Source organism: Ambystoma mexicanum, chromosome 1q, assembly GCF_040938575.1.
Source record: "Ambystoma mexicanum isolate Mex_15411 chromosome 1q, UKY_AmexF1_1, whole genome shotgun sequence".
Taxonomy (NCBI): Eukaryota; Metazoa; Chordata; class Amphibia; order Caudata; family Ambystomatidae; genus Ambystoma; species Ambystoma mexicanum.
The window spans coordinates 515,313,177-515,336,775 of record NC_090922.1 but is presented as its reverse complement, the minus strand read 5'-3'; the positions used below and the strand labels follow the sequence as shown (position 1 = coordinate 515,336,775).

The window sequence follows — 23,599 nt, the reverse complement described above, 5'->3', positions numbered from 1 at the left end:
GTGAGACTGTACCGTCTAGCCTCCCAATCCCCTATCTCTTCAACTAAATGCGTAATCTTACTCCTATGAAATGGGGGGAGGGGGCAGTCTCCCCAATGCCTGTTCCATCTGCAGCCACCATTTCTCTTCATCTGAGTCCCACCAATCTTTAATTATCCAGAGTTGTGCTGCCCCGTAGAATTTATAAAAACCAGGAAGACCCAATCCTTGTTGTTCGGTGGAAGCAGTCAAGACTTCGCATGCCACCCCAGGAGGTTTATTATTCCAAATATAATAGGAGATCCTTTCATGTAGCGTTTTAAAAAATGCTGCATGGAGTCGGTTTGGGAGTACCTGGAAAAAGTATAATATTTTAGGAAGAATAGTAATTTTTATGACATTCATCCGTCCGAGCCAGGAGATCGATAGAGGGCGCCATTTTCCGAGTTGGTTCGTGATCACTTTCAATAAAGGGGGAAAATTAGCTTCATATAAACCATCTAAATCCAGAGTTATTGCTACTCCCGAAAGCTTCATTTGACCCTTTGCCCAGCCGAATTTAGTTTGAGTGTGTAAAGAGGATACAGTGTTAGGGGGCAAAGATAAATTTAATATTTCTTATTTGGCGAAATTAATTTTTAAACCTGCTAACAAGCCATACTGCTCCAGTTTACGTTCTATTCCGAGTAATGATATAGCCGGTTCCGAAACTGCTAACAACATATCATCAGCGTAAGCCATGATTTCATGTTCTATCTCCCCAAATTGTATACGTGAATTTCTTGCGTTTGTCAGATTCTTGCTAAAAAAGGCTCCAATCCTGTGGTGTACAACAGTGATGACATGGGGCAACAGTGTTTTGTTCCACGCTGAAGGAAAATTGGGGGAGAAAGTTGTCCATTAATCAGTAAACGTGCCATTGGGAGATTATAATTTACTTTAATTCTTGCTATAAACTGAGGGCCAAAACCCATATTGGTCATGACCTGGAAAAGGAACGACCACTCAGTGCATTCAAAAGCCTTTTGGGCATCCAATGATAAGAGGATCGTAGGGGTAGGTTTATTTGCCACTTTTTCCAGCACATGACATAATCGCTGCATGTTATCATGTGTCTGTCTGTTTTTTTGATTTTTTTTTTATAAAACCAGACTGATCCGGTTGTATAATAGATGGAAGCAAACCTTCTATCCTATTTGCAATTATTTTTGAATATATCTTGGCATCAAGGTTAATTAAGGCTATAGGCCGATATGATCCGCATCTACCAGATTCCTTAACCAGTTTTGGAAATAATATTTTCTTCACTTTCTCCATAGAGGAGGAGATGCAAACTGAGCTTGTGAATGAGTTATAAAGATGCGCTAACCTTGCAGCTAAAACTTTCCAGAACGTCTTATAAAATGTAGCAGAGAACCCATCGGGTCCGGGTTTTTTTTTAGGGGGGAGCGATTTTTATGCCATTTATTACTTCTGCAATAGTAATTTCTTTTTCCATAATGCCCCGATCTTTCCGCGAGATCCGGGGAAGATTAACTGTCTGCAATTATAATATCTGGGATTGTTCGTCTGAATCCTCAGTGTTACATAAGCGCGAATAAAATAAGTGAAACAATATAATTTGAGGAGTTTCAGTAGCGCTATCCCCGTCTGGTGATTTTGTCAATAGGATGATTTGTGAAGCGATCTTCTTGCATAATTGTCTCGCTGAAAGACTATCTGCCTTATTGGCCTTAACATAGTAAGACTGGCGCAGGTACAGCCGAGATTTCCCTGCCTTTTTTGTTAGAAATGAATTTAATTTGGCTTTTGCTATTCTGTATGCTTTTTTTGTTTTTTTGTTTAAATATGTTTATTGATTTTCAACATGAAAGGCATTACAATCAAACCAACAATTAATTTCCTTTCATTCGCATAAAAGCCCTCGCATCCCCAACAATTCCGCAATGCTTCACATATTTGGCATTAAATAACAGTGTTAAATACAAAGTATATGGTGCAATATGTCTTCAGTGGATTAATCGGGGGGTAATGAGAGAAAAGGAGGGGAAAGGGAGGAGAAAAAGGGAGAGGGAGGAAAAAAAAAATCAAAGTTAAGTTCATTGGGTCAGTTATCTCTCCTTTAGCTGATCAGAAACATGAATTCATTAAGCAATATCAAGTATCAAGAGTTCATAAACATGACTAACATTGGTGCATATTCTCTATCAAAAGTGCATGAGTGCAGGGCTAACAATCTATAGTCAAATCAGGAATTCATGAAATGCTTCAGGCTATTCTGTATGCTTTTAAGATTGCCGGATCTGTACGTGTTTCCATTTCCCTCATTACGTGTTATAATTCAGCTTCCAGTATTTCTTCTAAAGCTGTTCTCTGTTGCTGTTTATATGCCTCCTCTGCTATAAGGATCCCACGGATTGAAGCCTTAAAAGCATCCCACACCATATTAACAGAGATATCGGCTGTCGCATTGAGATTAAAAAATTCCTCTATTTTAGCCTCAATATTCCGCCTTAACACTGTATCCTGAAGTACTTCAGAAGGAAATCTCCACGTCCACATCCTTTGAGTCATGCCTGATATAACTATCTGAATGGTCAGTGGAGCATGGTCCGACAGCACGATTGGGCGACAAATCATAGACGTAACCCTACCTAAGAGGGTTTTGGAAGCCCAAGCATAATCAATGCGGGAGAACGATCGATGCACATTCAAATACAATGTATATCCTTTCGACTCCCCATTAGGGCCTGCCACACATCTACCAAGCCAAATGAGCAAACTTTTATTTTAATAGTTTAGAAGTTGCAGAGTGCACCGAGGAGGTGACTGCACTCCGATCTCGTAGGGGTCTCAAGCTATATTGAGGTCTCCTAGTAATATTATTTCCCCCTCACTAAACATTTCAACTTGAGTGATCACTGATTTCAGAAAGCTCTCCTGGCCCATATTAGGGGCATATATCAACGCCACTGTTACTTTTTTGGGGCCAACTTCCAAGATAGCAAATATATAGTGTCCCTCTTTGTGAATGTGTGTTTTCAATACTTTACAGTGGGGGCCGGTTTTCAGTGCTAAAAGAACAGCTGCCACTTTAACCTTAGCATTGGCCTGTAGCACCAGCGGAGACGCAGTTTGTGCTTATCCAAAAGACATATATGCGTCTCTTGGCGCGCCACCAAGTCCAGTTGGTGATACCCCAAAAGAGCATCTAGCTTCCTATGCTTCGCCGGCGTGTTGAAGCCCCTAAAATTCAATGTTAAACATTTAAACTGTCCCACTTGACTGCCAAGGTTATTGATGTCTCATATTCCGCGTGTTCCAACATGATCTCACATCTTATACAAAAATACCATGCAAGCCCTCCCCATTCCCCCCACCCGTCCAGTCTTACCCCACCTGTTACACCCCCCTAACCCCAACTTGTCGAGAAACAACCCCAACCATAGTCTACTGTTGTGAGCCACAGTTTCTAACATAAGGAGGAGCAACCGGCCCCAGCCATGTACCCACTAATACCTCAGGACAACGTGCGGGTTATTCTAGTACCCCCATCTGTTACCTTAACAGATACATTGCAAAATGTACTACAGCGTCTCCTTCTCCATGTTCAGATGATATTAAGGCTGTGTCTAATCGTCTGTTGCTTTCTACGCTTGCACATGCTTTTCCTTAATCGGGCATTTTAGGAGTTGGGTCTCACAGGCGGACCTTCCATTCTGCCTTTTGCTACTTTTTCTGCATCCTCCCTCGACGCAACGCAACCGACCACTCCCATGATTTTGATAGCTGGGATGTGACCAGAATCAGGAGCTATAATAATAATAATACTTTATTGTGATTTAATCCTAGATTTAGGATTTTACACAACATATATATCTCGTAGTCCATACAAAACATGCAAGACATAAAACATAAATAACAATCATAGAATCAGATCAAATCAGATCAAATAATACATCCAAAAATCAGAAATCGAGTAATAGATTGTAGTGCAATGCGGTACAATTGAAGAACTAAACAATACAACAAACAGAATAAATAAGTATAAAATAAAAATAAGATAAAGTACGGTTTGTGGGCACTGAAGTGCATAGAGAATGTATCACCGTATCATGATCGTAATTCATCCGGAAATAAGGTTTTAACATGAGACCACACCCTAAAAAGAGCAAGTTGGAGACCCAAGAGTTTAGGCAGCTATCCCAAAAGGCTTCCTCAGTTATGGTCTCGTAGTTATGGACCCATTTCCCAAATGCGCACATATATGTTGGTCCCAATTTTGGGCAGAGAGTTAAGACATGTCTAGCAGTTTCCAGTACTCCTATAGCCTGACATATCTGACAATGTCTAGCCTCAATCGGTATCTTCACACGGGCCCCAATGATCGCTAAGACAGGGAGCTGATTAGTCCGAAGCCTTAATAGGAACTGCCTCACCTCTGGGTCCCGGACACAAAAGCAAATAAGGCTGGGGCTTTCGATATTTATACATTACATGGGATACTGCCTCATATCCGCTAAGTTAAGCCAGATGGATAGAGTTCATACTCCAATCCCATCTGTTAATTTTTTCATCAAATTATTTTTTCTGGTGGATATAGGGCAGGTGCGTCCTGTTCTCATAAGACCAATCAATCTCCTTTAACAAGGACTCATTTATTTCTTTAAAGTTGAGGCCACGAGGATGTCTCTCAGCCTCATAATATCCCCAGCCAGGATCAGCAATTTACATCTGGGATCTGCACGAGCTTTAAGATAGAATGCACCTCTCGCGCGTAGAGCCATACTTTTCAGGGAAATAAGGCCCAGCTCCAGGCATAAGAACTGTACCGAGCATGAAGGACCTAAGCCGAGCACAGTTCGCCAAAAGTGACCCTCCAAGATATTCAGCCACTTCAGGTCTTGCATGGCCAGAGCCTCCAAGCCATATAGAATGGCAGGTACAAAGCACTGTTGGTAGAGTTTTAAGATTCCTGCCATGCTAAAGCCAGCCGATCCCTTCCCAAATTTACAAGCCTGTAATGTAAGCATCTTGGCTCGATGTTTTTTATGCCTAATTATATCTTCATAATTAGCCAGATCTTTGAAGTCCAGCCCCAAATATGGGTAGGAGTCCACCACTGCAATGGTGCCCAATTCGGTGTCAATACCAGTGGGCTAGGACCTTTTCTAGCTACAGCATCACTTTAGTCTTCTCAAGGTTGATAATCAAACCTAGCTGAGAAGCATAGGCTGACAACTCATTTAGCATGCTCTTTATGCCAGATAGTGTACAATCAAAAAAAATTAGGTCGTCGGCATAGAGCATGCCAAAAATAGGAGTGTCGCCCAATTTGGGTGGGCAGTTGGATTTTAAAGCCATACGCGCCAGCAGGTCTGCGATATGGAGGTTATACAGCATGAGCGCCGTTATGCTTCCCTGCTTTACCCCTATATTGGTGTAAATTGTAGCAGACACTTCTCCATTGTCATTGAGGCGAACCTTAGAAGAGGTATTGCTATGAAGTGCAATTAGTATATACATTAACCAGGCAGGACAATTCATGGCTCTGAGTTTTTACCACAAGATGTCTCTCACCACCAGGTCAAATGCGCTAGTAAAGTCTATGAAGGCGATGCACAGTGTGCTCTCCTTACTACTGGTGGTATTATTAATCAGCTGATCAAGAACCCGAATGTTGTGGGTAGTGCTCGCCCCAGGTCTAAATCCAGTCTGTGCGTAATGTAATATCTGATTTTCTGTAACCCAGACTTCTACTTCTTTAAGTGCCAGCGTCATAAAGATTTTACTTGTAACATCAAGCATTGACAGTTGCCTATAGTTAGCGGGGGACCCCTATCTCCCTTTTTATACACAGGAATCAACACCGACTTTTTCCACGAGGAAGGGACCTGCCAGGTTCTACAAATGCAGGAAAATAATGTGAGCAGTACCTGAGCCCAATTATTTGGATCCTTTTTTAACACAGAATTAGCTAATCCATTAGGACCCGGGGCATTGGAGGGCTTTAAATTAATGATTATTTGTTTTACGATATTATGGCTATATTGGAGTGGCCAGGGCTTTACCCCCACAGGTAAACTAGTTGTATCCTCATTCTCCTTATAGAATTTATTGGAGATGTAATTTACCCATAGTTCCCCGGAAATAGGGATCAAGACCTTAAGCTTCTGCTCACCCCTAGCCTGAGCTAGGAAATGCCATATTCTACGACTGTTTCTACTACAGAGAATTTCAGAAAATTCTTGCCAATGAGCTCTCTGTTGGGATAGTAGATGGGCTCGTAGCCAAGAGCGAAACTTTCGTTTTATCTCTTTGGTTTTTGCCTTTAACAACCCATGATCTACTACAATCGTTATAGGCATTCTTAGTGCTCGAATAGCTTGGCGCATCTCCCGTTTCTGATCTCGTATGTTGACATCAAAAACCAAATTTCCCCCCGACTTCCATCCTATCCCTGGGGCTGAGGAGCCCTTAAAAAGTATCTGGGTAAGTTGCAGTATCCAACATTCAATCTCCTCTGGGCTTTTACCCCACAACAACTGTTTAATTTCTGTGAGGATAGGGAAGGAGATGGTATTCACCTTTTCAATATTACGCTGGGTCCACCGGATCCTGTTTGCAGCGTGATTTGGTACTACTTCATTACATGCAGCCACATTTCCAGCCTTCACCCATCCCTCCACACTCAGCATTAGGGTAGCATGATCACTATGATTGTTCAAAGTAATGCACAATTGCAGGACATGTTCCAAAAGGCACTCCGACACTGCCATGTAATCTAAGACTGTTCGCTTTTGTCCCACTGCCCATGTGCAATTGCCCGGTACATCGCCCTTGGTGCGGCCATTTAGTATTATCAAATTCCAGTACTTACAAATGTCCAACCACACTTTCCCCTTAGGGTTGCTCCTGACCAAAGGTAGATTACAGGTGTCTGAAACACAAGCATATTTTCCACACCCTTCAAGATCATAACATTTAGCATTTAGGTCTCCACATAATATCATTCGAGCAGAAACTTTTCCCATACACCATGAGGACAGCAGAGAGTCCAATTTGTCTTCTAGGGCTTCAGTATTTGACTCCCCCGGGGGTCATACACATTGACTATCAGTATGTCATTGGACCGCCCTTAGCCTCCTGGTGGAGATATCTATATTACAAGTAAGTTTCCCCCGGACAGTCCCCAAAGATCAACCTGGGGTTATAAGAGGACTTAATACTAGTCAATAGGCCACCATGGGTCTACCCCTGTGACCCTTTGTTGCCATAGATTGGTAGGTAACATAGCCGTCAAATTCTACATCAAATGTAACCCATGTTTCCTGTAATAGGAATATTTCAGTTGACAATAACCAATCGCAGGAGCCCCCCATGTTTAACCAGTGACTAAAGCCCCTTGTGTTCCAGCTCATTATAATGGAATTTCATCCTCTTTTCCTTTGGGCGAACATTTCTTGTAACCACTCCCACTCCTGTTTGTCAGTATGTTTGATGGTAGCTCTTCCTAAAGGTACTTGCGGGGCACTGGTGGAGCTATTGCGCCTTCCTCAATTTGCAGCAATGCCATTCTTGCTCCTCGGCACGTGACCCTATGCTGCGTACTCTCAATAGAGAAGAGGATTCCAAAAGGAAAGGTCCATCTGTACTTGATCCCCTGATCACTTAGTGCTCTCACAACTGGTTGCATTTCCTCCCTTTTCTGGAGAGTGATCTGGGAAAGATCTTGAAAGAGCTGAATTTTCATCCCATAGTAAGTAATTGTATTTTGCTCATGGGCCATTGTCAATATCTGTTCCTTTTGTTCATTTGAGGTGCAGGTAGCCAAAACGTCACGTGGGCGGGCTCCAGGGTCACTCCTTTTCGGGCCAGTCCAATGTATTCGGTCTAAAGAGATTAGAGGATTCTCTTCCCCCAGGAGCAAGTCCGCAAAAATCTGGGTTACTGCCTCTTTTAACTGAGAGTATAGAACCGTTTCCGGTAAATTTCTCACCCTAATATTTGAGCAACGGGACCTGTTCTCCAAATCTTCATATTGCAATGCAAGATTTTGTATCACCCGAGCAAGGTTCTCTAATGCAATGTCCGTCTGCTTGCTTTCTTTTGACAGTATTGCCTGTTCATTGGCCTCGACCAAGGGTAGAAATGTCTCCCATGTGATGCTCCCCATATGGACTGCGTGCTGATGTTAACACTGCCTCCGTTGCTGGAGCAATGCGTCCGTATAAGAGACTGAAGGGGTACAGCAGAGTTTACCAGTGACTCCAAAATGCGGGTCTCAGATTTAAGTTGTTCAGATGTGTGATTACTGAATTGTGATTGATTTGCCAGCCCAAAGGTGATGGGCCTCATCACAAGTCCAGAGGTAACCGTGCTGTTGAAACCGGCAGGTTGCTGCAAGACTTGCGCTTTTTACAGGCGCCTGGCTTGCCAGAAACACTGGGGGATTACTATCCTGGCGTTCCGGGAATTCAGGCGCTGGGAAGTCAGGCGCTGCTAATTGTAAGTCCCCACTCCCATTGAGTCCAATTGGACTCAATGGGAATGGGGACCACGGAAGCACCGGCACCGTTGATAACAGTGACGGTGCTTCTGTGTAACTCTGCGGGCGGGTGCTGTTCTGCCCACCAGGTCTGACCCTGGCGGGCGGGACGGCAACCACCCGCAGACTCGTAGTTTGCTGGTCCGGTAGCAATGGTGCCAGTAGGCTTACCGGCACCATTGTTGCCGGACCGGCACACTTGTAATGAGGCCTGTTGAGTCCTTTGTTACTAATGCACCAGTGGATAGCCAACAAACATGCCACAGCCTTTACTAAAATACCTTTGATGGGACTAGCTTTCTTCTTCCCCCTTGGCGTGTGACAAGAAGACCATACGGGCACATTGGAAATTCTATTAGAATGTATTTCCACTTCTGAGTGTTGCTGGATATGGAAACCATCTTTTCAGGACTGGGTAGCAATACTGTCCTATATGTCCCAGCGAAGATGTGATATTTGGGCGTTATGCCCAAGCGAGTGACTAGCCATACTCCGTGGTTTGCCACTGGCCCAAACCTGTCAAACTTGAGGTTATACCAGCAGAAACAGAATTATGCTAACTTGCGGTGAGTTTGCAGACCCTTAGCTTCTATATGGGCTATTGCTTATTTAGCAAAACAAAGCAACAGTTTTATCCCGTCTCATCTGCTCCTTCTACACACTTTAATGCATGCACAGTCCGGTAATATGTACGCTAATTCCCATCTACATTGAAACGGAAGGAAGACTGGGATGAAGCAGAAGCCAGGGTGATAAAGTATTATTGGGCTCCCCAGCCGTGTAGCTGCACCCGGACTGTACCTGGTCCGTGCGTATCCCGGAAGTTACGTACTGTTTCACCTCTCCAGCCGAAACTGTCAGTGCCGTCCGTGTAATGGAGGACTCGCCTGTAGGGTCACCGGTGTGTCTAGCTAAGCCGCGCACGGTCCTTGCCAGAAGATTAACCCGTACCTTACATACAGGGTCACCGGTGGGGCTCCTCGTCATGACCTGCACTAAAATTCCAATTGCGGGTCCCTGTGTTGTAAAGTGGGACCCAAAGTGATTCTGGGTCCCCGATTGCAGATATTCCTTGCCGCTTTGCCACCCAGGCATATATATTGGTCCAAGGTCCCTCCGCCGCCCCTGCAGTCACAAGTAGAGTTGGTGCCTACTAACACATTTTCACCTTGTATTAAAGGCTCTATTTTGCTTGCAACGTTGTGAATAAACTTTGAACCAAATGTATTGTACCCTTCTTACAAAGTTGGCATTTGAACAGTAAGGTACTGAACTTTTTCATTGAAAAGTGAAGGCAGTTTTTCTACAGGAAAGTGTGCTGCGCCAAACTAACACACTTCCGGCACATGATCTGGTATTAAAAAGTAATGTTAGTGGTTACACAGGAGCGGATTTCAGCCAGCATGAAAATGTCACTTATACTGGTGTATTTTGTGGACAAGGGTATCATGAAAATGAATCGAAAAAGACTCCATTGCACTGCTGGTGATTTGTATCTATTGGATTTTTTTCATGCGTCTATTGGCTTTTTATACAATTTTTCATGGAACAGATGCAGTAACATGCACCATTTTAACCCATTGCTATTAAAAACCTTCTCGGAGAGAGAACCTCCCAAAAAACTGTTGGTTGGTTTGGGATCCCTCGCTACACTCGATGGTGCCTGCATATTTGTGGAAAACATTTAAAATAATTCACCAGCTGCCACTGGTTTACAAAGTGTTAACCTATGAGTCACTGATGGCCATGGTACAGAGGTTGGGTATGACTGGTGGCTGTAGAAGGAGCTGAATGGCACTGTTAAACCTCCTTTACCAGATCTCACAGGTACATGACCGAGGCAGCCAAGATGGTGTGTGTGAATCCAGAATTCCCTGACGACACCAGTCTGTTACTGCAGGGCATTTTACCGGAGTTTGTCTGCTGCATGCGCGATGTACCTGCAGACCCAGATATGGAGGAGGAAATGCTGCTCGGAAGGCACTCATTGGATTCTGTTTTAAGGCATGATGAAGGTAATATGGGACTGAGGTAGCATTTTTGCAGCTCAATAGCTTACATTCATTTTGTGTTCACGTGTCTGGCTTTGTCCTCAACTAAAGGCCCTATTCCCTTACCTCCCAATCACACAGGATGCTAAACCCAGCATGGATCGATGTTCATTATTTATATTTGTATTTATTGAGTTTTATATAGCGCTTTTAACCAAAGCGCTTTACAGAGAGCAATATGCAATATATAACATAAGCAATGTGAGTCAATATTTAGGATCATGCAGCAAAGAACAATAAGCAGAACAATTTACAAAGAAACGTCAGTTATACAAACTTGCACAGTGTGGGACGGTGTTCAGGATCAGCCATTAACAGTCAGGCAGGTGACTGAAGGTGGTGCGTTTTTAAAGCAGAGCGGAAGGACGAGTAGGAAGTAATGGAGCGGAGAGAGCGTGTGAGAAGGATCCAGTGAAGAGGAGCAAGAAGTTGGAAGGATCGGAAATGGGATTGTGCACAAGGGGCGCGCAGTACATTAAGTCGAAAGTGATCAGCAGAGCAGAGAGAACGAGAGGGAGAATAGGAGACGAGGGATGCGAGGTAGGAGGGGGCAAGTCCATAGAGAGATTTGAAGACAAGACCGAGGAAGCTGTACTTGAGTTGAGAGTGAAAGGAGAGCCATCCCAGTGAGGTAAGGGATGAAGAGATAGAGTCCTGATGAGAAAGAAGACAGAGAGAGCGTATGGAAGAATGGTAGATTGATTTAAGAAGGGCTAGACGTGAGAAAGGAAGGCTAAAGAAGAGAACGGAGCAATTGAAAAGACTAGAGTAGATTAAGGAAGATATTAGAAGTTTAGTGGCGTGGAAAGTAAGGAAGGGATGAATTTTGCATATGTTTTATAGATGGAAGCGACATGCCTAGGAAGTAAGAGATGTGGTGAGCGAAGTAGACATTGGTGTCAAAGTGGAGACCAAGATTGCGGGCAGAAGGGGGAGATGGGGAAACTTCAGTTTTCTTGGCGTTCAGGGTAAGAAAGTGGGATGTCATCCAGGATTTGATGGCAGTGAGGCAGGATGAGAGTTTGTGATGAATGTTGGGGTGAAGGATGAGAAAGAGAGAAAAAGCTGAGTGTCGTCAGCATAGAAGTGGTGAGATACTCCAAAGGAAGAGATGATAGGAGCAAGAAGGGAGGTGTAAAAGAGGAGAGAAAAGGGGCAAGTACGGAGCCTTGGGCGCATGCCGTGGGCGAGAGGGAAGGAGGGGCAGGTGCAGCTGCCCCAGGAAATGGCAAAGGTGCGGTTAGATAGATAGGAAGTGACCCAGGCAAGGACGGAACCACTAAAGCCAAAGGCGGAGAGAGAGTCAAGAACTAATGAGTGATCTACTGTGTCAAAGGCGGCAGATAGTTCAAGAAGAATAAGGACAGAAGAGTGTTTGGAGTAGCGGGCTGTGAGGAGGGAGTTAAGGACGGAGTTAAGGGCAGTTTCAGTGGAGTTGTGGGGGCGGAAACCTGATTGAGTAGGAGGGAGAAGAGATAGATTAGAGATGTGTGCTGGGAGTTGGGAGTAAACAAGGCGTTCAAGGAGCTTGGATAGGATGGCTAAGAGGGAAATGGGGTGAAGGTTTGATACCAGGAGGGTGTTTGCAGGGTTTTTCTCAGGATGGGAATGATGATTGCATGCTTGAAGGCAGATGGAAAGGTAGAGGTAGAAAGACAGATTTTGAAAAATGAGGTAAGGATAGGTACCAGGAGCGGGTAGACTTTAGGAATGAGAGAGGTGGGAAGAGGATCGCTAGGGGCAGCGTAGGGTGAGTTTTGGACAGGAGAAGGGATACCTCAGAGTCTGAGACAGGAGTGAAGTTAGAAACCGTGGTGGAGGGGGTTGGGAAAGATGGAGAGGGGGGAATATATGAGGGGGATTGTAGAATATCTTGACGTAGAGTGTGTACCTTAGAGGAGAAGTTAGCGAGATCAGTGGCTTATAGAGGTGAAACAATAGAAGGGCCAGGAGTGGTAGGAGAGAGAAGGCGAGTCAGGGTTTGAACGATGCAACGAGGGTGAGTAGATTGAGTGTAGAGTTGGTCGCAGATTTAACGCAGTTGTCATAAGAGAGTGTGGTAGGAGAAGTAAGTAGCCTGGTTGGCTGGAGAGCTGTGCTTGTGCCAGCGTCTTTCAAGGCGGCGGAGGAGGCGGCGTATTGATGAGACATGAGGAGAGGGCCAGGGTTTGCAGAGTGTGGTGGAAGGAGGTTAGAGGATAGAGTTGGTCAAGACTGGAGGTGAGGGATGAGGAAAGAGTGGATGTAGACTCATTCACAGAGATTGTGGAAAAATGAGTGAGAGGAGGGAGGGAGTTGGTGCAGGTGTCGTAGAAAAGTGAAGAATTAAAGTTGTGCACGTCACGTCGGGAGAAGGAGGGGGGAATGCGAGGGGGAGAAAAAGGGGTGAGAGAGACGGAGAGTAACGAATGGTACTACAAATAGTTAGGGAGGTCAGATACAGAGAAAGCAGTGAAAGAAGAAACAAAGATTAGATCAAGAGTGGAGCCCGAAGTGTGAGTGGGTGGAGAAGGGAGAGGGGTAAATAGGTAGGAGTCTAGTATTGAGAGGAGAGGGGAAGTTAGGTGAGTGATGGAAAGATGGAGGTTAAAGTCACCAAGCATGATCAGTGGTGTGGGACTAGGTGAGATGTGACCTAAGAGGTGGTCAATGTCTTCATAGAATGATCCTAGCGGGCCAGATGGGCTGTAGATAATGAGAAAGGGTATGGTGTGTGGTGAGGTGAAGATTTTGTACATGTATTCGAAGGAGGGAAAGTCTGGTAGAGATATTGTACATGGAACAGATAGGTACTTTGGGTGATATAGTAGTCCGATACCGCCGGCACGTCTGGTGGTGCGGGGAACATGGGCAAATGAAGAAAAGGAGGAAGTAAGTGATGCAGGAACTGTAGTATTGTGGGGAGGGATCCAGGTTTCAGTAATGCAGAGGAAGTGAAGATTTAGACGTAGGAATAGGTCCAAAACAGCAGTGGTCTTGTTGCATAGAAACCTTGCGTTCCATAAGGCACGGTCAATGATGTTGGACGTTTCAACAAGTTGGGGATAGATGAGGTTGTAGTGACGAGTTGGAGCGGTGGGGCAGCGGGTTGTTTGGGGTTGGGGGGGTGAAGGACTGTTGAGTGTGGAGACGGGCATGGTGATTAAGCACAGTACCTTGAGAGAAGGCCAGGCGGTGAAACAGGTTATTGTGGAGGTAAACAGGAGGAGCAGGCAGGTGGGACGCTGCATGCCTGAGAGCCCTTTAGGCGCAGAACTGCCGCGAACAGCTGCAGATAGCAATGTCACACTTTGCCTCGCTACGCCTGGAGGCAGATCTTACAAGCCGCGGCGAGTGGGATTACATTAACAGGCCCAATGGAGAAAGCATGTCAATTCTATGTTTGCAGAAAGTACCTTTGGGGACAAACACATGATCAGTTAGAAGAGAAGGCCTTCCATACACCCATGTCCCAATTTTGATCCCCAAGTCCAATCTTTTTATTTAACACAGACCACTTACGTGGTCCAGCTTTTCCTTACATCTACCATGATTTCTAAATTGGGCAGCTTGCCTCGATTTGATACTCACACAAACCATCACCAAAATGTGACACTAATTGGTTTGTTGTGATCAATACCTGTCAATTAGCAGACTTTCTCGATAGGCATACGGCTGCGATGGGTGTGGGATATGATTTTTCTGGTATATTCCTTGCATCAGAGAGTTATGATACGGAAATCTCTTGCCGCCAGTTCCCTTGCTGTGCCAGACCTAAATGTCTACTTCCATGTGTTAATACACATTAAGTATTTGCATTCAATAGGAGAGAAAAAATTGGTTCTTAGATGTTCATGCTCATTGGTACCAGTCCAAAAAAATTAAAATCTCACAAATATAAATATTTAGCAGGTTATGTTTTGTGTTCTGGTGACTGTAATTTATGTTCTCATTTGCTTCATATTCTTCATTCTAGATGCCCCTCCTGTTGGCTACAGGCTCTTCCACACCCGTAAACTGTTCCACTTCTCCCATCCTTGCTCTCATGTGGATGATCAGGACCTGGGGACGCTGTCACAGATTGAACTGGACCCATATTTCCAGGGCCAGGCATCAAGGTTTTGGGACTACGTCTTAAGCCGCAAGGCAAAGACCACCTTGGGAAACTCCCCAGTCAATGGAAGAAGTAAGTAATGAAAAAAGGAAGAGATCTACTAGGGAGGAATGCACTAGAGTTTGGTTTGGGAATAGGCAACACACCGAAATGTAGTGTGATATACAGATTTACTGGTGGGTCTGCAGTGGCCTTGGGAAATGAACCATGTGGTATCCGGGTGGGCTTGAATGTGACATTGTAAAATGTTGCCTGATATATAATGCTTAAGGCGCCCGAGAGTACAATGACTAAAAATATATCTGTTTTGTGACATATGTAGAACAATGAATTAATATTCCTTCTTTTCTTGCAGTTCTGGCTGGTTTCTTGGAGCGGTATGTCGAGCTTCTAGCTCATGACAAAGTGATTATACTGTGTGAACTCTGTAACAACTTCGAGAAGGACATATGTGCATTCCAGCAGGTACACTGTTCCATCCTCACAGTAGCCCTTTTTAAGATTGTATTGTTCACTCCACTGCTATATACAAATGAATGGCTCTGTATGCTTTTCGAGTCTGCCTGTCGAGATCTTGATCCAACGTCATTCCCCTGGCGTCCGTAGACGCCAAGGGTCTCCTCCAGAGAGCGTGGGCTGCAGGATGTAAAAAACACCTATCAGGCCAGGGGCTCAGGTGAAAAGGCCGGGCAGCAACAGAGCTAGAGTGGGGAAAAACATACATATAGACAGGTCAGAACTGCTAGACTGTTCAATTCCCCTCTGCCCCTGAACCACAGTCCCCAACTCTTACCTGTGATAAGGAAGATGTAGACCTGGAACCTACGTGCTACATTGGCCATGTGTAGCGTGGTGGAATGCCTTGAGTGGGAATAGCTGAGGTAGGTAACAAATCCACAGACGAGAAGATGAGGCAGTGTGATGAAGTAAGGACACAACACTGACCCGGGTGGGACGAAGGCGCAGCTAATTCACCTCGAGGTAGTCAATTCACAGTACAGTCCCCCAAGGTCCGTTGATCAATGTCCAAAATTCCGTAGTGAAGGAAGGGTGCACAATCCGTAGAAGAATGTTCAGTGATCCGTTGGTTGGAGTTAGTGTTCGAGGTATAATGGGTTTGATGCAGAGAAATCCAGGAGTTGATGAGTCTGGGTTGCAGAAAAGGAGGAGAGAAGAAGTTCCAAGGCGATAAGCAGCACAATTGGAGCAATTGCATGGAAGGGGAGAAAAGTAGGTTTTGGAACGTGTGCAATCAATGGGAACGGCAGCAGGGGGTAGTGTGGCACAGGCAAAGTTGTTAGCAGACCACTAGGAAGAACTGACAGCGGTGTAAGGCTGCCGAGACGAGGGTGCAGCTTAATGCTTTGATGCAGGAGTTAACAGCGCTGAATGTGTGAGCAGGGGAGCACCCATGCGTCAGAAGTCAAAACACAATCCGCAGGCGTGGTCTAATGCAGCAGAGCCAGGGGTCGGGAGTCCAGAGAACAAATGCTGGGAAACAAAAGCAGGAGAGCGCAGATAGAAATCCAGGGACGGGAGCCAAAGGTAGGAATCCCGGGAGTTCTTCCATAGTAAATGACGAGGAATACGCGGATAAATCACAGATCGAAGCAAACTTGCAAAGGGGAACGCGATGGTTAAGGAGCGTCGCGGGGCAACCGTGAGGAAGCTATATACAGCCGCTTCTTTCTGGGTCCTGTTGCGTATGTGATGACGTGACAGGTGTGCCAAGGGCTGGGCGCAGGCATGCTTGGGCGTTGTAGTCCATTTCCGAAGTCTCATTTGGGTAAGGTGCCAGGGTACCTGCCAGACCCCCTCACAGACGGACGTGCTAGCAATCTAGGCTGCATGATGTTCCTGACACTGCCTCATAAATAAAATTTTTGTAATCGATCTTTGTCATTGAAAAGGTACAATGAACATGAAAACATACAGGTACATTGTGGTTAAAACACCTTTGATGCCAAATGAGTGGTGCTTCTTCTAGGCTTTCTAATACAAAAGCAAAACAAAATATCCTTTGCACCTGATATCTTTTATACCCGATTCCCAAATAGTAAAACTAGAGTACATCTTGAGGTGCCGGGAGCATCTTTGAAATACTCTCATGCAAATGTGAGCCTCAAAGATTTGCTCAAGGTCCTCTCGGAGATTCCCGAGTTTGGCTCCAGTTTAAGATTTGGTTATTGGATTAGGTAGTCGGTGCAAATCTGAGATGCCAAAAGGCTATTCTTGATTTACTACATTACAGAGCTTTGTGAATGAGGCCATTTGTCTCATTCAGAAACCTACCTCTCTGCCTTTTTCTCAGATGCAGGACAATAAAGCTCTTGAATCATTCACTCGAGTATCAGTACAGGGAACAATACATTGTCACATGGCTTTCGATGTAGGTTCATAAGCTGTGTATTCCTATTTTTCGCTCTTGCATGCCACGCTGAGACAGAATAATAGACTGCTCAGGAAACTATGCACTGCTGCTTCTTGAAGTAAGTCGCATAGTAGTAGCCCTTGTTCAGGGGTAAAAATAGGTATAACCGATCATGGCCCAATAAGTGACATAGATGGGGGATCTATCCTCTGGTTTGAGTTTAAATCTTAATTCTGGGGCACAGGGGCATATTAATGTACTCCAAATATTGGTGTGTGGAATCTGTATTTAGTTGATGTACAGTGTGATCCACTACACCTGTGTACTAGATTGAGGTTTCCAAACATAACCAGGCCTTTTAATTAAGAGCTGCCCCATCCAGCTTCACCTACCCACTTCCCAAGCTGTCTTATCGATAATGGTCAGCCTAGGGAGGTGTTTCAAGGCATGCAATTTCTCACTTGACAGCAAAAAAAGTTAGCCAAAAAGAAGGCGTGAGCACTCCATTTCTCATTTTTCTCGTAAGTTTGCAACATCGCTTGTACTGCTTGCTCACCATTTGTGGGAGCCAAGAGGGTAATGAAGCTAGCCTACTTTTCTTCCCATTCCTAGGGAGCAAAAAACATGTGCTAATAGCCTAACCAATTTGTCACCCCACACTTGCCCCTGGGGCACACCATTCAGCTGCTGCAAATCCCTTTTGATGGTTATAGGCACTACCTGAGCAGACGAGTTACTGGATTAATGCATGCCTGAGTTTCGTTACTTGGGCCATACCCCTCATGCATCCAAGTCCATTCCAAAAGTAATTTCCTTTTGTTTCAGTGCATTTGTTGAGCTATGTTATTTGTTGAAGTGTCTACACCTGCCCCATTTGGGTGGACAGGAACCCTTTAAAAAGACCGCGTGTAATGAAACCTGTTCAGATGGATCTCCAAATTGAGCCCTGGTGGGAGGATTTTGGGAAGCCACTCTATTTAAACCTATTATGGTAAACTGAGTCTAGCCAACCCCCAATCAAGGTAAGGTAGCTGAGCAGTCAAAGCTTAATCTCAGGAAAAGTGCGAGAGTAGTCTAGGGTTACAATGAGTCCACACAGAGCAACACCAGTAATTCAAGTATAAAAAAAACTGTTATTTATAAGGCCTTTCGTTACACAAAAGGCATATACAAATCACAGGTAGGTACTGTCACACAACACATATATACACATTCACCATAAGGAGAATCAAAGTGCATGACAATTACCAGTGCAATACAGGTGATTAGTCAGATGCAAGGAAATATGGGCAGAACTCTTCAGAATCAACACCAACACAGCTTCCCTCAATCTTGATAAGTCAAACTCTAATATAGTCTGTGGCCTTCTCAGAGTTATATAAAAGTTCAGTACAGTTCAGGTAAGTACGTCTCTCAATCCAACACACTAGGATAGGTCAGGTCAGAGATTTTAGGGCCAGGACTTTATGCTGAACACAGCCCTATGGAGAACACAGGGAGACAGAAACCAGAGATTAAGCAGTTTGCCTACTTTTGGTCTACTTATTTGCTTTGCAATCCCATGTAAATTAGTTTCCTTTACTGTGTCCTTTGTGTTAAATTTTGTGGATTTCCTATATTTCTCTATGCAACATTATGACTCTACTCAAAGCATTGCGCTAAAATATTTCTTATGGAAATCTGTATGCTGTATATTTGCTATATACATTAATTGTTGCTGATGTATTACTTATTTTCTATACAATTATTGCTTTATAAATTATTTTTTATATATTGTAAGCTTTATACACACCACTTGTTTTTTTACCAAAATAAACTATGGTCCTTTTCACTTTTTTGAACTAACTATTGTTCACAGTATCTGTCCTTTTAGATCACTGTGCCAGGAATATTCCACGGGATATCTGGCTGGGATACCCGTATCTATGAATTCTTATTCACAAATAAGCTATTATGAATAAGGCCCCACAGTGGAATCTATATTTGTATGCGTATATAATAACCATATTTTTATATAACTACAGAGTGTAAGTGTTTCTTTGACTATAAGTGTGCTGAAAGGTCTTTGTACTCACCTACAGCCCTTCTCCCTCCTACACTAAGTCTGTCTGCTTGGCCATAGCTACCAAACCTTTTGGGTAGTTCAGGCCAAACCTAAGGTTTGGAGCCCTGTACTCCTAAGAGTGAGTCTTTTAAAGCCCTACCACAGGTGGACTTTAGTAAAACTCGCTAACGCCCAGACATTAGGATATTGTAATATGTTTTGTGCTATGTTTTGTTCTCTTTTTTTGTTTAGTGGGGAAGGGTTATTCGCAGAGGTAGATTATCTTCTTAAATGGCAATTGTGGTGCATGATTTGTACCCCGAGCAAAGTTATCAGTATTCAATAAAAAGATTTATTTAAAAAAGAAAATAGTAACAATCACACAACTGCCACTAGCGTGTTTTAAGCACAATGTCAAAGTAACCAAAAAGCCATTATATAAAAAGTTGTAAGTATACAATGTATCCTAACTGCACTTCACTGTAAGGTGATATGTGCAATTGTAAAAATAAAAGAATTCATAAAGAGAGACATAGTCTGTCATTACTGACAGTCTTGAGCACTAGTCAGTCTCTCCATAACAGTTAGCAAAACAGGGAAGGGAAGTAAAGCAAAAGGCTTCTCGGACTTCCAAAAGTCCGGACAGGTTTCAAAAACAAGCACAAAGAATGGGGTCTCATAGAAATCTGTGGAGGGAAAGGTGCAAAAAGAAAATATTTCCTAACAAAACCCACAACCAATAACTATTTATCACAACAGCTTTATTACTTTCATCTTTTGTTTCAGTCATGAATGATTCTCGGACTTAATCCTTTATTAGTTTCATGACTTTGTGCATTTCCATCTGTCTTAAATGCTTAGGGTGATTTTGACCATGGCAGGGGATATGATGTGATGTGTATAGGCGCGTTATAAATGCCTTATCATAAGTGTTTAAAGAAGCGACGAGGCAAGGGAGGGGGTACAGATGGAAGACAGACAAAGATCCTTCTAGGCCAGGTGTCATTCAGATTGCGCAAGTGCGTGGTAAGGGGGAAGTGGGAGTGCGGGGGTTAGAGGGAGGGGACAGTGCAGTGCATGGGATAATAGAATAAATAAACAATAAGTAAAAAGTACGGTCAGCAAGTGGCAAGTGCAGGGGTAAGTGCAGACAACAGGTGTCAAGTCCTGGCAGTGGGACTGTAAGCATACAGAAACAGTCCCCAAGTGCAGGGTTTGCCAGGAAGGCAGTGCAGGTATGCGACTGGCGGGGGAGGGGACCTGGGCCAGAGATCAGAAGGTGGCCAGGTAACCAGTGCAGTTTCAGCTTCAGCCAGGAAGTCAGCAGGGGAGAGGAGGAGATAAAGCAGAAGCAAAGAGAAAGGTTTTGAGGTGCTTCCGGAATCAGAGATGATTCTCCTCAAGTTTCAGGGGGGCAGGGAGGCTGTTCCAGAGGGAGGCTCCAGCCGAAGAAAGAGATCTACCACCAACTCGTTGCTTGGAGAAGCGAGTGACCGTGAGGGAGTTGGAGGCGGATGAGCGAAGAGCTTGAGAAGGAAGGTATTTAGGAAGAGAGAGTTGAAGGTATTGAGGCACCAGGCCCCAGAAGGCCTTGGTATGGTTATAAATTCTATTGGAGACACTGGAAAATCATTGATCAAGTTCTGTGATTATTCAGATCTTGATGGGAGATGTACTCTCAAGTCGGGAATCCAACTGCACACGACCCTCTGTGAAAGACTAAAGGCCTCATTACACGGATGGCGGAGAACCATGGCACTATTAGCGCCATGGTTCATGCTGGTAAAATACCGGCACCGCCTTGGCGGAAAGGGGAATTACCGCCCCATTCCAAGGTTGGAGGGGCGGTAATTCCCCCTTCCACCATTGCCCTTCCCCATTCCCATTTTTGCCCCATAGGGCATAATGGGAATGGGGAAGGCGCTAATTACGGTACCGCAAATTGCGGTACCATAATTAGCTCCCTGGGTCCCTTTGCGGGTTGGTTTTTAACGTCTGCAAAAAGCAGGCGTTAAATTCCCCAACCCGCAAAGGGACGTCGTAGTAAGGCGGTAAGGATTTACCGGTACCGGTAAAGTACCGGTACCGGTAAATCCTTACCGCCATCCGTGTAATGAGGCCCTGAGTGTTAGGTAGAATTTCCATCGTGTGTGATATTCTCCTCACCTGGTGAGTACCCCAGAACGTCTTGCTGGACTATTGTTTTTTTCTGACTCATGAGTGAGGGTGAATCTTTTTCCTCACTCACCCATTCTTGTTTTATACCCTGGGTACCCCCTTTTTGGGTTTGTTTTTATGGAGTCTACTTTCCTCCATATTTTCTATGGCATCTGTAAATTCCCTATTGTAGCACACAGCACCTTATGTGCAGTGTTACTGGAAGCTTCTTGAGCTTTCCTCTTTGGTTTTATTTGTATTCCTTGCAAGAACTACTGTTCCCAAGGATAGGAGGGTACTTTGTATCCTGCCTACACCTTTCTTGTGAAACCAGCACCCCCTACCTTATGTGAAGTGCTGAGGGGACACTGTGTGTCTTTTTCCATTCTCATGGAACCTTTTGGTTACATTAACACATCCATCTGAGTGGCTAGTGGCAGTGGAAATGTTTCTACCAATTTTGTGAAACTTACAACGCAGGCTGCATTTGCAGCTGCGGTAAGGGACATATGGGACACCACTGATCCAAAATGGTTCCTGTCTTTCGCCAGCTCACAATGCTTTTTTCTTTCTTGGTCCTTCTTCTGTGCTGGGTGGAGGAGGTCTTTGTGTGTCTTTTGTCTTCACTGGGATCCCTTTGTGAAGTCCGTCTGAAGGTACTAGTGTGTCTGGGAGGACTCCAAAATTCCCAGGTCTTTGTCCTCCAGTGTGCTTGCTTAAATCCAGTTCTAACGGGGATGCTGGCTATCCTGGAAGGACAGCCCCCACCCCAAGTTTGAATGACAGCATGCATGTTGACTGACTGTGTTCCTGCATAAAAGGCCAGGGTCTTGATGCTGAAGCCAGAGTCGACTGCTGGAAGATCCATTCCGAAGAGGAGAAGGACGTCTGCAGCTACCTCCAGAGACCCCCAGAACCCTCTGAGTGACCGCTGCTGCTCCAGTCCTCTTTTCCAAGTGACATAGAATCTCCGATCCAGACAACTTCCTCCCTTGGATTGGTGGGACCAACCAGTCTGAAGTCATGCATTTCAAGAAATCCCACAATGAGCTGTGACCTTCACTGCCTGCAAACCGCCAATACCCTGGAAACCTTTGGCCAGTTTGCAGTGCATCGCATTCCGAAGATCGAATTCCCTCAACTTTGGTGGACTCCTTCCAGACCTCCAGAGGCAAGATTCCTTACAGTCCCCTTAACCGAAGGCTGGACCGAGAAAGCAACCCGAATCGACCGAGCTGTAACTGTTCTTCACTGGTCCTTTGAAAAGGGTGCCAAAACTACAGAACCAATAAGAAACCGTTGCTGAGAGCCTCTCCACTTGACTGCTGCTGCGAGATCCCTCCAGTGTCCCTTCTTCAGTCTGCCTGACCAAGAATCCAGTGACCGGGTCTGCTGCTGCAGCATCTGGGAAGCATTGTGCTACATTGCTGCATCTTTTTCTAGATGCCTAAGGTACTGTAAGACTCCTGGTAGAACTTCTTATAGCTGCTTTGCTGCTCTTGTGTTGCTGGAGTGCTGATTCGCGTGTTTTGGAGTTTGCCCATACACGTTCTCCTAGGCCTAACGCTTTTACGCTTACAGGGAGCCTTCTCTGAAGCTCCTGATTCTTGTTCCCATACAAAGAAACTGTACTTACCTGCCACAAGTCTTCTTCTGGAACTCCTGACTCTTTACAGCTGCTGCCTTGCTCATTTTGCCAGTCAACACGCCCCCCTCCAATCTCACTCTGAGACGAGCATACCTAATTAAGGATGGACTGCTAAAGCCTAACGACTCTCTGAATTTAAATGCAAGTTTTACCTGATCTGTGTTGGTTTTTATTAGAATTACTTTTTCAAGGAAGAATGAATTAAAGTATTATTTGCCTTGGGCTTTACTTAACTTGAATTGCTTTCAACTATTTTAGAAGTGTGTAACAAGTTATTTTAGTTACCAGTATCATCATTCAATGAATGTTGGTTGAGGAATACTTTTGATCACCTAAAGCAACTCTTTTACTTACCTGCATTCCAAGCTAAGGTTTACCATTTGAATTGAGTTACCCTGCAAAAGTCCTACTATCAAGGTTTCTCTTACTTACCTTAATTGAAAAGTGAACTTAACATTGCTTACTTTGTTTACTAAATAATAATGTATATATAGTTCCAAGGATGTAAGAGTCTTCTTGACTGTTTGTGTGCTCAAAGCTCTTTCTACTCTACTATAGACATCCTCCCTCCTAGAGTAAGCCTAGCTACCAAACATTTTGGGTAGTTCAGGCCTATACTAAGAGTTGGTGCCCTGTACACTAAGAGGAGAGTCTTCTATAGTCCTACCTTATGTAGACTTCAGTAAAACTCCCTAACACCTAAGCCAC

At 44.4% G+C, this 23,599-nt stretch overlaps 1 protein-coding gene across 3 annotated transcripts in view; it reads left to right on the top strand.

Annotated features, from left to right (window-relative positions):
• Positions 1–23,599, top strand: part of LOC138530413 (guanylate-binding protein 1-like) — a 1,110,598-nt gene that overhangs the window by 328,130 nt on the left and 758,869 nt on the right. For all 3 annotated transcript variants that reach the window (XM_069640909.1, XM_069640906.1, XM_069640908.1), the window contains 3 exons: positions 10,355–10,542; positions 14,534–14,743; positions 15,027–15,136. In XM_069640909.1, the coding sequence (XP_069497010.1) occupies positions 10,355–10,542; positions 14,534–14,743; positions 15,027–15,136 (508 nt within the window). The remainder of the gene's footprint in view (positions 1–10,354; positions 10,543–14,533; positions 14,744–15,026; positions 15,137–23,599) is intronic.